This window comes from Copidosoma floridanum, unplaced genomic scaffold (assembly GCF_036245765.1).
Source record: "Copidosoma floridanum isolate Cflo_tuat_1 unplaced genomic scaffold, Cflo_Japanese_pri ptg000006l, whole genome shotgun sequence".
Taxonomy (NCBI): Eukaryota; Metazoa; Arthropoda; class Insecta; order Hymenoptera; family Encyrtidae; genus Copidosoma; species Copidosoma floridanum.
The window spans coordinates 17,542,108-17,559,168 of record NW_028321883.1 but is presented as its reverse complement, the minus strand read 5'-3'; the positions used below and the strand labels follow the sequence as shown (position 1 = coordinate 17,559,168).

The 17,061-nt window shown below is 35.6% G+C and overlaps 1 protein-coding gene across 1 annotated transcript in view; it reads right to left on the bottom strand.

Moving 5' to 3' along the window:
- Positions 1–17,061, bottom strand: part of LOC106640487 (uncharacterized) — a 77,584-nt gene that overhangs the window by 49,170 nt on the left and 11,353 nt on the right. The window contains exon 2 of the mRNA XM_089598760.1: positions 8,165–8,206. Within this exon, the coding sequence (XP_089454886.1) occupies positions 8,165–8,206 (42 nt within the window). The remainder of the gene's footprint in view (positions 1–8,164; positions 8,207–17,061) is intronic.

Below are 17,061 nucleotides of genomic sequence, written 5' to 3'. Positions count from 1 at the left end.
TCCTGATGAGAACATTTTAAATCACATTGTCTTTTGCTTAAATATATAGGTTTATACCCATTCAGGTAAAACAAAAAAATTCACCACCAGAAATCTCTTCTCATGCGTATCCCAGTTGAATCTCCTAATCACCAGATAAAAGCACCAGAAAATTTTATTTCAACCCCTTGCAGTCGACATTTAAATCCCACCCGTTTCATATGAGACCTAGGACATCCCGTACAGCACGCCACACCTCTTCAATCGAATGTCCAGTCCATACTGTATTGTCCATCGCGTACAAGCACGTTGAATACGCAGATAATGCAAATTCCCTTGGACGAACGGTACACACACTTCCAGCCATGTCACGCGCATTACCCATTATGCGATGTTTAGTCCTCCGCACGTACACATACCAATATATGTATCGTATACCCCGGCTTTCGAGCTAAAATGGCTTCCTCCACCGCGTACGGCTTTACCTTCCTCCACTCGCGTATATTCAAACGCAAATACGCGACGACGCTCGCGCACGCGCTAACATGCGTTTGCACGCGCGTGATGTGCTCCCGAGGCGCGCACTGCGCCGAGCATGTGTTTTTCAGTGCTGAGGATACGTTTGTACGTGTGTTGGGATGTAATACGTACGTAGTCACGGATAATATTAACGTGTGCGTGAGTGCGTGGACTCGCAAGGATCGATCCCGAATGTCCTGCCAAGCAGCATTATATATATGTATGTGTGTGGGGGTCACGTCTCGTGGAGTGGGAGAACAATAAAGAGGAAACGAGCGAGACGAGGAAGTAGCTCTATGTGCCCTAGCTCGGTTTGGACGTGTATAACAGTGCTGCCGTGTATAAAACAAAAATATCTCTGGTTGTACATTTGGAATTTGTGGAGAAAAAAAAAAAAAAAAAAAATTGGGTATACTCGGGAGGTGCGAGGACTTTGGCGATTGGCGATAGTTTTTTCAATGAGGAAAAAAAAAATCATGATATAATCTAATCCTAGATGGAAATGATGAAATGGAATCCTGGATACATGGGAATTGTAAAACGGTGATATAGTTGATCGTGAACAGCAAAGCAGGTATTCGTACGATAATAAATTTGGATACCTTGAAAATAGAGATACAGTGGAGAGAAAAAAGGACCAATTGAACGAGCCATCAATATCTAAATAAAAAAAATTCAAGGAAAGGAGCCCCGATTCAGTAGCAAAAAAAAAAAAAAAAAAAAAACTTCCAAAAAGTATAATATATGGACATACCATAAAGCGTTTTATTGATGAATATCATAATAGAAGCAAAAAAGTGTCGAGCATCGCGGAGAGAGCGAAGGACTTGGGAACAGCGAGGGCACATATATATTCCATGTATGAAAAAGAGAGGGAGAAAGGGGTGGGCTACCGAGGGTTGAAGGGGAGGGGAGGGAAATAAATAAAAACAGGAGTGCGTGAGTCACCTGAGAACGGGGCTCTACCAACTCCCATACTGGGACTCACGCTGGATTGGTCGGCTTGCCCGTGCAGGGCGTGTGTGTGCTGTATCTCACTCCTTTGGTGTGGCTGCGCGACGGGCTATATATGTTCATTGTTCACCCAACGTCACGTGTGTGCATTTTGCCACGTACAATCTACACGCAAACGTGTCTTTACCCGACAGGACGATAGGAACAACTCGGCTACGTAACATGAATATAGGTTCTATCGGCTTTACCGATGTGCAAAGGGTTATCAACTTGGTTTATACGCAACAAAAAAAAGGTTGGACTGCGATTCATTTAATTGATTTATAAATTTGTGAAATCTCTTCTTATACATAAAAAAAAAAATAATTATTTTGCTACGGCTAATGATTACCTTTCCAGATGTATCATACCACATGTCTAATTACATAACACCGATGTACCAGAGAAAAGAATCCTTAAAATCATTGAATATCCATATCCCCGTTTGAAAAGAAAAACTTGAAAATCTACATCAGGAATGCTTTGCATCAAAGCTCTTTTTTTCCCACCTAAAACGAGACATAAAAGCTCCCTCCCGTACACATTGCCAACCGATGGCATAAATATACATGCCGAAGAAAAAAAAAATCCTCCCCCTCCAAGCGATAAGCTTTCGCAGTAGCGCCCTCTCGACGCTCGCTCGAACCCCCGTGCGAATAATATTATACAAATACGAGTGCGTATACCCCGTAAAACCCTCTCAATATTATACGCATACATTTGGCTTTAGTTGTGTCAAGTTGTTTCGAGGATCTCACGGCTTATCTTATCGGAAAAGAGGCTTATTTCTATCGCACACGCATACATGAAAAAACAGGGGTAATATGTAAAAAAAAAAAAAAAATTCTAGCACAGGTGTTTATCGATGGTGTTAATAACGTGTAACGTCGCGAGGCTCGCGCGTGCACTCGAGAAATAATAAGGCGTCAGTGCGGAAGTGCGACGGTTAATTAGCGAGGCGGCAATGCGGCGCGCCCTTGGGTTTCGCGTGTGTTTTTGTATTGACGGTGCGGTATATACCTGTTCAACTGAGTCGAGGGGTCGTATGGATAGGTGCATGAAAAAGTACGTGAATGCAGATGCTCGAGCACAGATGATACGGTGCAACTGCTTGCTTATCGTGTTACTTATTGGCATTAGAGCTTTTAACTTTTGGTTGGATTTTTTTTAATATTTGAATTGAAGTTTTTGAGCAAACGTATTTGTACATATTTTTATCCCATTGTTGTCAAAACAAAAAAAAATTAAAAATTAAATTAAATAAATGTTTGGTAGTAATATGATGCCACTCTTTAAAAAATTCTCATGGAAATTCATGAAAGTGACTGGAAGTATTTTTTCTGATAAAACTTCAAACATCATTCACGATAAACATTCAAACCTACAGCATACCTTTTTGAATAAAAAAACATGAAAATAGCTCAAGATAATAGAATTTTTTAAGGATTTAACTTCCGAAATTTAAAAATTCATCAAAAGTACTCAAAAGTTGGCGTTATTTTTATCAGTGCATAATTAACTAAAAAATATTCGTTAATACGGATACTATTTATTTTTATAAATAAAACAATAAATTTTTTTATGTAAATAAACCAAATGGTTTAATGTAAATACTATGACTGTTTTTATTTTACTGTTTTATGTATTTTTTTCTCCACTGTAAAGTCAAGTAATAACTGGTTTTTGAGATTTTATATGGTCGTAGAAAAAAGGCTTTTGAACAATAAAAATATGTGAGTTTATATGGACTCAAATATTGATGGCATCAAACTTGGTTTCTTTATTCACTCTTCTAATGTACCTATACCCTATTTGTAAATTTTATAACAATTTGGGCATCGAATAAAAATCTTGACTCACTGAGTTAACTGGTGACACCCACCGACAGAAGATGATGTTAAGTATATTTATGCGGAATATCCACGCGAGACGAGTCTAATTAACATCATTCGCAGCTCCCGTGCTTCCGACGCAGTTTCCCCTTTACTTCGTATTCGGACTAATTAGTTTTTTACTTTTAATGCGCAAACTCTCTGTAAAAGCCATAAAAAGAAAAAAAAACGCAATAACAACAAGCACCCATGTGAATATTTTATAAAATCCCCCCTCCCGCTAAACAAACAACCTGAAAGTGGAACACCTACAAAAAAAAGTTTGAAAAAAACACGAAAAAAAGGACAGACAAAAAAAGCACGTAAAAAGCGCCTTAAGTTAGAGTGACGTGAAAAAAAAAAAGAGGCGAGAAGAGTCGCGACAACGTGACATAAAAGGCTGGGCACTTTCGAGCGCGAAAAAAATTAAGTCAAAAGTTCAGTGCATTTAAATCCACGGTGACTACAGACGTCGTCGAGGCCTCGCAGCGATCGACACGAGTGCTATGTAGGAGAACGAAATTGTCGCGGCGAAGACACTGGAACGCCCGACTAATTAGGAGAGCCAGAGTGGCTAAGGAATGCGTGATGTACTGCACGCGCGTGGTAATTTTTAATTAGCTGATTAATTAATTATCTTTGCCACTGCAAGGCTAGACGAGAGCTAAAGATCTTCCTTCCCCAACTTCATGTCCCCACTAATGTTACACGTTTTCAACCGCAACTAAAAATGTACGGTGTAAACAAGAGCCAGGTGCAAGATATTGCTTAGAAAAAATTTTATTATATTTATACAATCGTGTTGATTTTATTGTACATAACTTGATTCCATTTTATTTGTTTTTTTTCACCTAAATAAATATTGATAAGGATCTCAAGAGTGCATGGTTAATAGCAACATACTTGAATTTTATAAGCTCTATTATTTTTGTTTATTTAAAATGGGGAAAAAATAAGTAAACAAAAATAAGTGCATTAAATATTTTTTAATAATCTGCCTTATGCCTTATTTCGTAAATAATTATACCGAAAAAATTATGTGTAAAATCATAATGAAATTGAGTAATCGACGTTTACCAAAGATGAAAACAAAAGGAAAAAATTAGTTCCAGCAGAGCGCGCAAAGTATACCACTAGCATAGCCGAATCACCACCTAATAACCAGACAAAGTATAAATATTAAAATAATCCAAGCGCGTCTTTCAACAGGAGCCCTTTTGAGTGCAAAGAGAGAAAAATATATTCCCGAGGCGCGCTACTTACTTCTCTCGCTTCGCTTATTAAATCCCAGGGCACAAAGAAAAATAGCCACGCTCCCGGATAAGGAGCCCCCGAGGCGAGTCTTATATAAGTCGTTAGCCAACTATTTTCCTCTTTTCCAATTTTCATTCGTCCGCTCGGCTCTTCCTTGGTATCTCGTTATAAGAAACTTGAAATAAAGTAAAATGAAATATCCTTGATAGCTTTGTAACTTTGTTTTTCTCGGCTCGCAAATTTATCAAACGTATTTTTTCTTCAGGATAATTTATATCACATTTTACGCCCTCCAAATCGTGCCGAAAAAAATAATTTTTTAATATTAAAAATATGTAAATTAAATATATTTTTATAATAAAATTAAAAAACAAAATTTAAATGAAAAATATTAAATATTAAAAAATAATAAAAAAAGTTTTTTTTTAATATAAATTTTTTTACTCATAAAATTATCAGTGAAAGAAAAACTCTCTTTTGACACCGCTTTGCTTTGCCATTTTCACAAGTACAAAACAACTCTTTGACACTCGCATGGCTATTTACGTTGTTACATCTTTCATTTGAAGAACCACGCACGGTTATCTTTTAACCGCAAATGTGCAAAGAGCTGCATGATAAACTTGCCAGATTCACTTTGAAAGAGAGCGTTTGTGAGAAATTACCGCCTTTGATGACGAAAAAGTGCTAGGACCTCTACTGTGACTTTCGTTAAATTTTCAAAGCAAGTAAATATTCAAATAAAATAATTAATCTCAAAGGTAAAAAAACATCTGTGACTTTCGTTAAATTTTTCAAGTGAGTAAATATATTTAAATAGAATAATTAATGTCAAGGAAAAAAAAAAGAAGTGGAGATTAATTATTCCATAAGTCCCGGGGGCCACGTACCATTTGTACATAATGTATATAAAATTACGTGTACAACTAAACCGAGTTAACCTAGTGAAGAAAATTCCGACGCTCGCGTCTACGTATTTGGTAATGCCGGCTAAAATTTCATCCTAATTGCGCCGAAAACGCCGTCTATTGTCCGGAATAATTGCTTTGGAACGTGTAGCACAAAAAGCCCACGGCGACTCGTGTCGATGCTATATACATGTGGTATAAGCCGAATACAACAGAGTACAGAAAATCGCCTCCTCGTTTCCTCTTCCCTTGTGTACCTACAATGAACTCGCCTCTTCCCGCTTCTCGTTCAGGTAAGCTGCTCTTTTTTTCTTTTTTCTCGAAGAAAAAAAAAAAAAAAAACGTACGCAAGGCCTAGAAAAGTGAGTTGGTATTGAATTAACGCACTATGTAAATGGATATGGTAAGGAACGATAATAACGAGCGATTGAAATTGAGAAATGACATGGAAATATGGAGAAAATGTGGTTTGCTTGGAAGCAGGTAGGTATTTTCCATACGATGGGTGTACCTGTACGTACAAAAGTAGCATTAGCAGCCACAATGGGAGGAGTATCCTGTTACCGATTAGCGTTTCGCTTTTCCTTTGCTCGATCGCGCTCATGTATTGTGGACCAATTTAGTTTTTTGACGAGTAATTCGAGATAGAAGTGCACTTGAGAAACACGTGTTTTTTTCTAACGAGGAATGTAGTGCTTAAAAAATAGTGGAATGAGTCGAAAGCTTTACTATTTAAAAGATCTATTTGTGTAAGAAATAATTGTTTCCTAGATTTTTTAAATATATATATATATTAAAAACGTATTAAATGATTGTCCGTGACTACCCGATTTATTTAAAACAAAAAATTTTTTTTTCGTTGGGTTTAATAATATTGTTTTGATTAAATAGATTAAAGTTTATTAAAAAATATATTTCATACATTTAAATTGTTATTTAGAAAAAAAAATTATTTTCAGTTTATTAAAAAAATTCTGGTTTTATCTGGCAAACTATTTTTGCTAATTATCTTACATTTTTCTTAATTGAAAAAAATTTTGAATTGAATGGGGGTAGACAAATATTTATTTGTTTCAAATAATCAAGTACTCAATGATACGTACTGTAACACTGAGTTTATTTTTCCACGACTGTAAAATTTTATACACATTGTAAACAGATTATACAATACTCGACAAAAAAATTTATTGGTGCAGGTAAATGTGATAAATATTGTTTAAATATAAGATTTGATGACTTTTCAAACAATAAACTCATTGTATTATCAAAAATAAATTGTACCACGGGGTATTCAAAAAAGTATTGATACCCGTGGGTATCATTCCAATCAGTTACAAATTTCCACCCCATTTTTCAGAAACTTCAAAGATTCCAGAGTCCCCAATGTTTCAATCGATTTCCAAACTATTTTCCACATGACAAAGCCGCGAAATAAAAAAGCCGTCGTGTGGAACTCCAGAAAACAAGCACCCCCGACGAAAGCGCCCTCATCATCATCAATAACCCCTCGATGATCAAACTCTCCCTAAACTTGGCCAATAACTTAAAATCCTCCCCTCCACAACGCGTGCAAGCCCATTTGGTCAAACAGTGCACACAACAGAAGTGCCGGCTTCTACTCCACCTAATCTGCTCATCAGCATTTTTTTGCCTCTCAACGCCCAAAGAGGGCTGCTAAACGCTGCGATCAAACGATCGCATGTATCAAACTCAAAAGTACCTATACATGTGTATATAGTACATACACGTACTGAAAACAGTAAGGAGGCCTTTGGCAGAGCAAAAAAAAGGACTGGGACAAAAGTAATAACGATATTATTTACCAAAGAAAGGAACAAGGAGCGTTTCCAACCTGTCGCCGCGCGTCCGCAGCGCCATCACTCAGACACCCGAGAGGGGAGCCTAATGGCTCGGAAAAATCGGAAGCATCCGCGCGTTTCGCATGAATACGAAATGAGCCGCCACTGCCGTTACTACATGATGTTGTTCATGCGGGTGTGCTCGCTTTCCCACTCGGGTTGTATGGCAGTGACGTCAGCTATCCAACCATCTATATTTGGGAGGAGTGGGTGCGATGATGGCTTAACGCTTTTTTCCCGAGCCGCAGACTAATATTTTTGTTCGTTCTACTCTTGGGTACGTTTTTGTACAACTGTTTGCGGTGGTTGAGCGAAGTTTGGTGTCTTTAAGGTTAGGGAAGAGGGTGCTATCCCGTGACGCGTGAAAAATGATGACAGGTCGGGCTTTTCATTGATCGCTCGAGTTTGCTGTTTGGTGCAGTAATCGTGACTTTGCTTTATCATTATGATTATTTATTATTATTTTTTTTTTCTAGTATTACAGTAATGTAGATACGCCTTAATTTTAACTGTATTATGCAACTGTGTCGACCGATAGGGTAGTTTGCTAAACGTGAGACCATCAGAGCCATGAAACAATGGATCGATGCTTAGAACTCCAACAGTGTGGAACAAAAATCCTACCAGAATCTGACTATAAGTAATTGACACTTTCATAAATTCATCATTGTAATTACTGCGAATTTGTACACTTTTTGCATAACTCTCAACATGTAATAATTTAAAAATAGTTTATTATTATGAATCTACATGATTTTATAAAATAAAAATTTCTTTTTACCTGGACTTGCGCTCGAGAACACATGTTTTGACTGTGAAAAATCTGAAACGAAAAAAGATATTTGATTTCAATAAAATTTTTTGTTATTTCACTTAAATTATTTATCATTTGAGCGTGCAAACAAAAACACAGTGAGTTCATTATTATTACATTACGCAATTACAAAAAAAAAAAAAAAAATTTCATACACAACAGTACAATATAAAACGGTGCTACGTTTTAATTGAACTACATCGTACGCAGCAAGAGGTGGAAAATTAAATTTAACGAAGCTTGAAACTAATAGATGAACTTTTATTGTTGGCAAACGACGAGTTGTGCTGCTCGCTCGTTGCCACGAGTCGCAATTAGAACATAGTTTTCACGCTCATACGCGATAACTCGGTGGAAAAGAGAAATGGCAAAATTGAGTTATGCGCACTTATATGTTTTCCGAGTATTTTTCGGCACCTAGAATTTTAACGCCTTTTCCATCCGCAACGCTCCAGTGATTACACACTATTAAAGCGTACGGTTCGTTATGACGCAACGAAGCGAATATCTCGTTATTAAACTAGTTATGTTTTATTTAGCAAGATGACAAGAAAATTAATGAATTTAATGGTTGTTTTGGGAATTTTAATTTCTGTTCATTCGGGTGGATTTTCTTTTCGTCTGTTTTTTGCTGGAACATTCATAAGATATCTCAACTCAGTTTTGTGCTGCATAATAAATATCGTTTGAACATTAGTAAATAATAAAGTAAGGTATTTTTAATACTAGTTACAATATAATTTCTTTTTATAACACGAACTTTAATTAGATGTCTCGATTACTACCCAAAAACAAAATATTAGAGAATTATTGAATTTAAAAAATGTTTGAAAATTTTAGCATGTAAGATAATTTCTTACAATGATGCAGGTAAAATTATGGATTTTTATAAATACTTACAATATTTTATATTAATTATCTTAAAATTTTATCCACGAAAAATAGCTCGAGAACAAAGTGTTTTTTTTATATTTTAATGAAATAAAATTCATAGTTTTTACAAAAGCATCAACTCTGATTTGATCCACTCCAGTCGTAGGGTATTTTATACCGTAAATATAATTTTTACGCACAAATTAAGTTGAAAATTATAATTATTTGGTATTCATACGAAAATGTATACATATATTATTCTCTTGAAATTTTCGTAATTTTAAATGGCATTGCTGATCACTTGCTCAATCAAATTTCTAGTTTTATTCATTTTTCTTATTTAAAAAAAATTTATTAAATTTTAAATTTGGCTTTTAGAAGTTTGAATAAAAAGTATAAAATTTATCTTCATGACTTGTGTTTCTTATTTACCATAAGGCTCATAGTTATGGGATCAAGAGGAAACTATAGTTGAAAAAACTCTCATATGTTATTTGGACCATTATTCTACCAAGTCGACTAACACCCTTATAGGAATGTCAAAGGAAGATACGTAGAATACAATTTAATTTTAAAATTATACTATTGCCTTGAACGGCACTATGTCTTCTCACATACTAAAAGTCCAACCCATGCTGTAAATTAAATAACTTTATCTCCAAAAGTGTGTAAAAAAAAAGACTAAAAAATGTATACCCAGCCTAATTTCTTCAAGACCCACGAAAGTTCTAAAAAAACAAAATTGTTCATCAAGTGGAACAAGTCTCAAAGTCAACTCTTTCCCTGTTATTGGCAAACTCAATGAAAACACACGCACATAAGCCATTTAGAAGAGCCCAAGACGTTTGAAAAGCAAAAAATACTTTCCCTAGCCAAACTCGGGGAAGGCTTGCCCCTTGCCCGTCCTTTCTGGGATTAAAGCCAAGTCTTTTTACGCTCACATGTTGTACCCTTTTGACTGGATTTATACGTATTAACGCCGTCTTTGTGCAAAATAGTCCTTTCAACGGCGCTTGCGGCTTTTTTTCTCATTTAGAGTAAATTAATTTCAATGGCAACTCCAACGCGAGCGTGATACCATTCGACTTGGACTCCGGGGCGTGGACCTTCACTTAGAATTCACCGCGCAAGACGTATGCATCATAAGTATGGAAAATTAATGTCCCCTTTGAGCTGGGATTTTTCGCATTCATGAGCTTGGGTATAATGCCCACTGCGAGTAGGCGTTTACAAAATGGATGTAACGCTGTTGCTGCTGCTGCTGCTGCTGCTCTCGCGAATCTTTTTATGTGCTACGTGACGTATTATCACGCTGCGTACACAAATTAAGACTCGTTTAAATTTTTCTTAATTTGAGGCTTATTTTTTTTCCTTGGGTGTGCTTAATTACATTTTCTTGCTGTCTCTCACCTTTTACACATTTTTAGCTTCACATTATATTTGAGATGTTTATTAATTTCATAACGTAAAGTATAAAATACCAAAAACGGTAGTCGTTGAAACCTATGATTAAATTTTAGATCTTTGGTATTATTTATCTGAAATTAAGAGTTTAGTTATCCAAGACAAAGTAATAACAGCTCTATGTTAACTATAAATTGTAAAAAAATTAAAAAATGTTATTTACAACTGTTGTATGATCATACATATTTAACAGAAATAATATTTATTTCAAAATTTTTTTTTTTTTGGTTTTTTTATTTTTACTAACTTTTAATATTTATCTTTTCAACAATAAGGCACATTGATTCATGTGTACATTTACATAATTTTTTGTTTACAATATGTTTTTTGTAAATTGTTTTGTATTATTAAGATAACATTGTTTTTTTTAGAATTTTTGTCTCATTTTTTAAAATATTTATGAATATAATAATGATTTTTTAAATTTCTCGTTGTTTGTTTATTTATTTTTTATTTTTTTAACAATATTTTGTAAGGTAGTAAAAAATTGTAATTTTTAATAATTTTTTCTGTGTATGTGTCGCAAAGTATTTTTATTTATTGTTTTGTATTACTGTTTTTTTTTTTTCTTGTTATATTTTTTATAAAATGTTTTGTATTTTTTTTTAAACTCCTTATTGTTTTTTTTCTTTTTTTTACATATTATTGATTTTTTTTTTTTTAAACAAGGTTTTGCAAAGTACCTAAAAAGTACAAGTTTTTATGATTTTTTTTTGTGTATGTAGTATAAAATATTTTACTTACAGTTTTGTATGATTAGCATTTTTTTTTTTACTTGTATTTTCATACACTATTAAGTATTTTTTTATCATTAATTTTTGTTTTGGTACTATTAATTTTTTTTTTTTTTTTTTTTTTTTTTACGCAATGATCTGTAAAATAGCTAAAAAAATAATTATGTTTTTTATATAATCATACAAGGTATCATAATATATTATGCTTACTTAAAAAATTTTAAATTACCGACGTACACTGCAATGAACTAAAAAGTCTTCTCATTGCAGTGATGATTTTCAGCATAATAGACAACGCCAGCGATTCTCCGGTGGTAATTCAATACATTAGCCTGAATGATCTTTTGCGAAGAGGCGAGAGTGACAGCCATGAGGTTGAAGAGGGGGAGCTTTTTCGATCGTATCTCGTTTTCAGCTATTTAAGTGCCACAAAAGTTCACCGAAAACCCACAGAAAAATTGTTCATCGGTAACGACACGCGCTTGGATGTAGCTGCACTTTCCTTGTTGGTTACTTGAATGTACGGGACTACTTTTGAAAATTATATCTCTGTCTGTAAATAAATACTACATAAAGTCTATGATCCCACCATTGAAACGTATGGCAATTATAACAACTGTACACATGAGGCCTAAGAAATTTTAGTTGATTTACTTATTATTGAAAGGTGATTTAAAGAACTCATTTCTTGCGATATGAATACTTTACAATTCCCCATTGATGAACATGTTTTTTCTATTATTATATATTGTACTAGACAAGTGTACTGGTATTTAGATTTTTTTAATTGTAAATAAAAAAAATTCAGAGATGGTTTTTGGTATTCCACAGTAACAAAATCATCTAAAATTATTTGCTACAATTAAAAAATTCTTACACTCAAATAAACTAATTTTATATATTTTTAAACATGTTTTAGTAGTAGTAGTAATTGGTTTAAATTAATAATTATAAAATATGGAAAGTCTGCGATTAAAGGCTGATATTATTTTTTAGTCCCTGAAAACTTAATGTATACATAATGGAAATATTGGTATACAATACAATGCTTTTTTAAAAAGATTAAAACAAAAAAATCTTATTAACAAATTTACACATAACTGAAGGGAGCTTTGATTTAGTACTACTTTTAACAATTGTTATTTCTCATTACTTTATTGTAAATAGAATTTTTTTATACATACCAATATCGGTAGATTCTATTTACTTTTATTTTCGCAGTATTAAATCATTTTAAATTAGTTTTTAAAATACTTACATAATTACCTTCAATTGAAAAATAAATAATTTACCTTTTTTTTACTTAAGGCACATGTTTACTGTATTATCTTTATAATCAGAGCTATATGAGAACTCAGTTATTTGTGAGGTATACACTTAATTTTTATTATGAGGTAAGAGTTGTTTACACGATGTAACTTAATTAGTAATGATAGTTATTTTTTATATTCTTCATTTAATTTAACTATGAAACTATTTTTAGAAGAAAACATTATGAAAGAGTAGCCAGAACGTTCCTGCCATGCACTGTGAATTACAACACTAGTCGGTTCATAATTACAATGTGTATCTCTTAATTATAGGGCGTGCATTACACGTTTAAACAATTATCCACTCGACACCTCAGTGCATTCCAAAAAAAGTACATAAAAGAAAAAAAAAGAAAAGAACGATCAGCCAATGTACTGTATATATATACCCTCGGACCCAACAAAGAAGAACTTGGTGGCATATATACAGCGCTCGAAAAAAAAAAAATGGGCGGAGTATACTGACGATAGGATCGCAACGGCATTCACTCGTCCTCAATGCACAGAAAGGAACGACAAGGGAAGCGCAAAAAAGTCCACTTCCTAGATCTCGCGTTACCTGCGCGCGCGTGCGCGCTTGCCTATTTTGACAGGATACATCTTCTATTGTCGCCGAGCCGTCAGAGTAGAAAAGCGCCCATTGACCCTATTATGTGCGGCTATTAGTGTTGTAAAGCTTGAGATTTGCGGTTTTACTGTATTAGTGGTGATGTACCCCCCTCTGGAATCCCCCATTTCGTTTTCTCGATTTAACCTCGGCTTCTTCTTTTTTCTTTTCTCTGGCCTCTCTTGTGTCATGCGCGAAGAGTACGCGTGTAGCTTTTTTCCGCTCGCATGACGCGCGTCTTTTTTTTTTTTTTCCTTTTCGTTCACAGAGGGGAAGAAAAGAGAGCAGTTTAGAGAAGATAATGTGTTCCCAGAGTCTCTGTCTGACTGTGCAGATGAGAGGGCCCGAGTCAGCAATAGTAGAGGCTAATCTCTCGTTAAGCGATTGGATTTTTCGATAAAAGTGTCTGAGGCTTCTCTTTCAAGTATCTTTCCTGCATTTGATTTTTATAATTAGGTTACCTTTCAGGGGGTGACATTGTGAAGATCATAGGGCTTAATTTAGCACTTGAAGTTATAAAATGTATGATGTATACTGAAAGAAATCGAAGAAGCCACCCCTTCTAATGTGATACTGTTCAACTCGAGATGTACCTTAATTTGTTTGATCGTGGTTTCTCACATAAAATTTAGTATAAAGTGTAATTGTTTGTATTAAAAAAAAATTATTAATAATATACAGGGGTTAACTGCCATGGAAATTGTATTTTAAAACAACATTACACGCTAATGATTTTTGTATGATTAAAAATTTTAAAATTTTCCAGAACAACTGATGAGGGGATGAAAAAAAAATTTTATTCAATTTTTTTTTTACATGATTGCATTTTTTAAAATTTTGTTTGCAGCACCAAGTAGAGTTTATTTAAAAAATTCATGTAATGTTTTTAAATAAGAAAAAAAAAAATTGACGAACCTACTTTTATATAATTTATTGAGTAAACGGACAATATCATTTCTTTTATCATTTGAGTTTACAATTTTTCGAACTGCAATTCTTCTCCTCGTATAATTTCTGTGATTTTCTTATTGTTCACTGATAATTTATTCACACATTTCGTAAGGTTTCTAAAGTAGTGAGGTTTTCATTTGCAAATTAAAAATTAGGTACACATGAAAAGTGGTTTCGAGTCCAAAGATAGGCTTACGTTGTGATTGTGACAAAAACATGAATGTTCATTACACGTTTTCTTTATTAGTATGATGTACCCATGTATATTTGCTCGTTTCTCCATTGAGACCGTATAGTAACTGCCGATTGTGTCGTACGAATCCACATCCCCTCCACTACCACTCACCCGATTTTTTATCATCACAAACTTACGATATAGGCAGTAACGCCTTTGTAAAAACCATAGCCCACAAGTATCGAGCTGCAGCTTCATCACAACCATACCCTTAATGAGTCCCCATTTGGGTCGACAGTATAGCAGTCCCTTCATTTGATAAGCCGCTTTTCGTTTTTCATGTATCCGTATGAAGTGCAAAACGCACACATTTACATTTTGATTCTCTTTCGTTCAAACGACTACTCAACGTGCACGTGTGTATCGTACCCCGAACGATTGCAAGCTCTCACACCTCCACCCTCTTTCGATGTATCCACACGTACGTACGAATCGACGATCCCCTTCTCGCGCAAACACTCGCATGTGTGTATGAATGCTCGCACACGGTGTATACGTGCGTGCATACATCGTGCGAGGTGTGAACTCGCCACCGTGGATAAATAGTCCCGACGCTCCTTCCTTTTCTCTCTTTTCGAAAAGCACCTCTCGAGAAAAGGGTGGTCCGGCTGTACGTATACCTCCGTGTGCGCATACGCGCATACGTGCTCAGAGAGGGTGTGCATGTACATAGAACCCGAAGGAGGAGAAGGTGTGAAAAAACAAAAAAAAAACAGCACACAACGAGCCAACATCGTTATATGTACATACATACACAAAAGCCATACAATGAAGGTGTTGAACTGGAAATCCACCCGTGCACATGTATATAATATATACCAATTTGCAGGAGCTCGAGTCGATGCGTTGCAGTTGCACTCGACGAGGAGAGAAAGATATCCATGTCCCAATCGTGTACGTGTGTGCACGAGTATGCATAACGTGGGTATGTATGTGCTCGCCACACATGGGATATGCCCAACTATATGAACGACGGAATGCGCATTGCAGCCGGCTAACCGATGGTTCACTGCACCCTTGGTCTTTTTTTTCCCTCTTTCGTGCTAAATCGAGCCGCAAAACCACCCTCCTCCAATCTTTTTTTCCCCCCTGATCTGTATGTGAGGCTGTGTGATATACGCGAAAAAAGGAAAGTGAGAGGAAAAGAGGATCCGCGCTCGTCTTGTTTTCCGGAAGGGGCACAAAGGGCGGAGCTTTTTTCTCTCTCTCGGGGTTATTTCGTTACCCGAGACCGTGCACACGGGGTCCTTGATTGGGGTGGAGGCTCTCTCTCTCTCTCTCTGATACCGTTTGCCTCGTGCACCAGGGCTCGAGCTTTTTCCTGATTGCTCGATCGAGGGTGTGCGTGTGTGGTGAGGCACCGCGGGACCTAATGGACTTTCGGGCTTTTTACGCTGACTCTATACGTGTAGGGGGATGAGCTAGCTTTTTTGCCACGTAGATGAGATTTTGAGTTTTTGGTGTGTCTGCTTGTTATGGTTTTTTAGGTTGGGAGGATGCAGCCTGCGATGTCCAAACAACAGTGACGAGAGTGAATGAATATACATTTTTAAAAGAAAAACCGGCCAATGGGGAATACTTGGCTCTCGAGGGCCGTATGCGTTTTTTTTTTTTTTTTTATTTTTTACATGCAAGCTTTGGTTTTTTACGCAGAAGGGTTTTTCTTGCGGAAGAGTTTGTAGAAAGAATACTTGTAATATTTTTTTTATAAAAATGTTGTGAAGTGTATTGAAAGTGTATTGTCGACTTATTTGACAATGTTTCGTAAACACATCCAATCAACACCTGATTCAAAAAACGCCTTAGTTCCTCAATAATTGGGAAACTTCGTGAAGTTAATTGTCTTAAAAAATAATTTACAGAAGTATAAATATTACAACCTTTCCATCCAACATCATTTTCGTAGGTCGCTCAATTGGCAGAACTGAAATCTTCTGACTAACAAAACAGACAAAAGCATGTATTTTCCTGTATCCCAACTGTACGATCCAACTAGATGTATATTTGAAAAAAAAAGGAAAAAAGACCGAAATTATACGAGAAACAGTGTGATGAATTGATAAATATTTCAAAACAGTATAATTTTTACGTAAAGAAAAAATTACTACCGTATCCAACGCGACAAATGTAAGACACACATACACACACGCGTGTTATAGAGCATCGAAATAAGCCCACAAGCGCACGCGTTCATCCCCCTTTTCGAGTCCATCGACAGTGTATGGATGTAGCGTGTGGGTAGCTCCGGGGAACTTGGTCGAGTACCCCGTCCAAGCGCAGGGAGTATACGGTAAGTACGGTAATGGACATAGTTCGCCGGTAATGTCCGAGACTAATTCCCGTGTTATTTCATTAACGTCCCACCAGCCCCCCTCTACCCCGAGGGGTTGCCCAGTTCTGTAATGGTGGCTGGGCGAGCTTGAGTTTTCGACAGAGGTGGGTACATGTACGGCTATATCTATGTACGAGACAGTGTGTACAGAGCTGGTGCGCTGAGAGAAACACAAAAGGGGTGGCTTTGGGTCCAGGCGAGTTTTGCACGTGTTTTTGCGGTGACTGTTTGGCGTCTGGATTGATTATAGTCTTGGGATCCGGTTGTTTTAATTTTTCTTCTTTTTTTTTATTAGTAATAGAAAAATTAGAAAAGTATATGACTGTAATTTTACAAACAGATAAAATGTGTGGGTTCC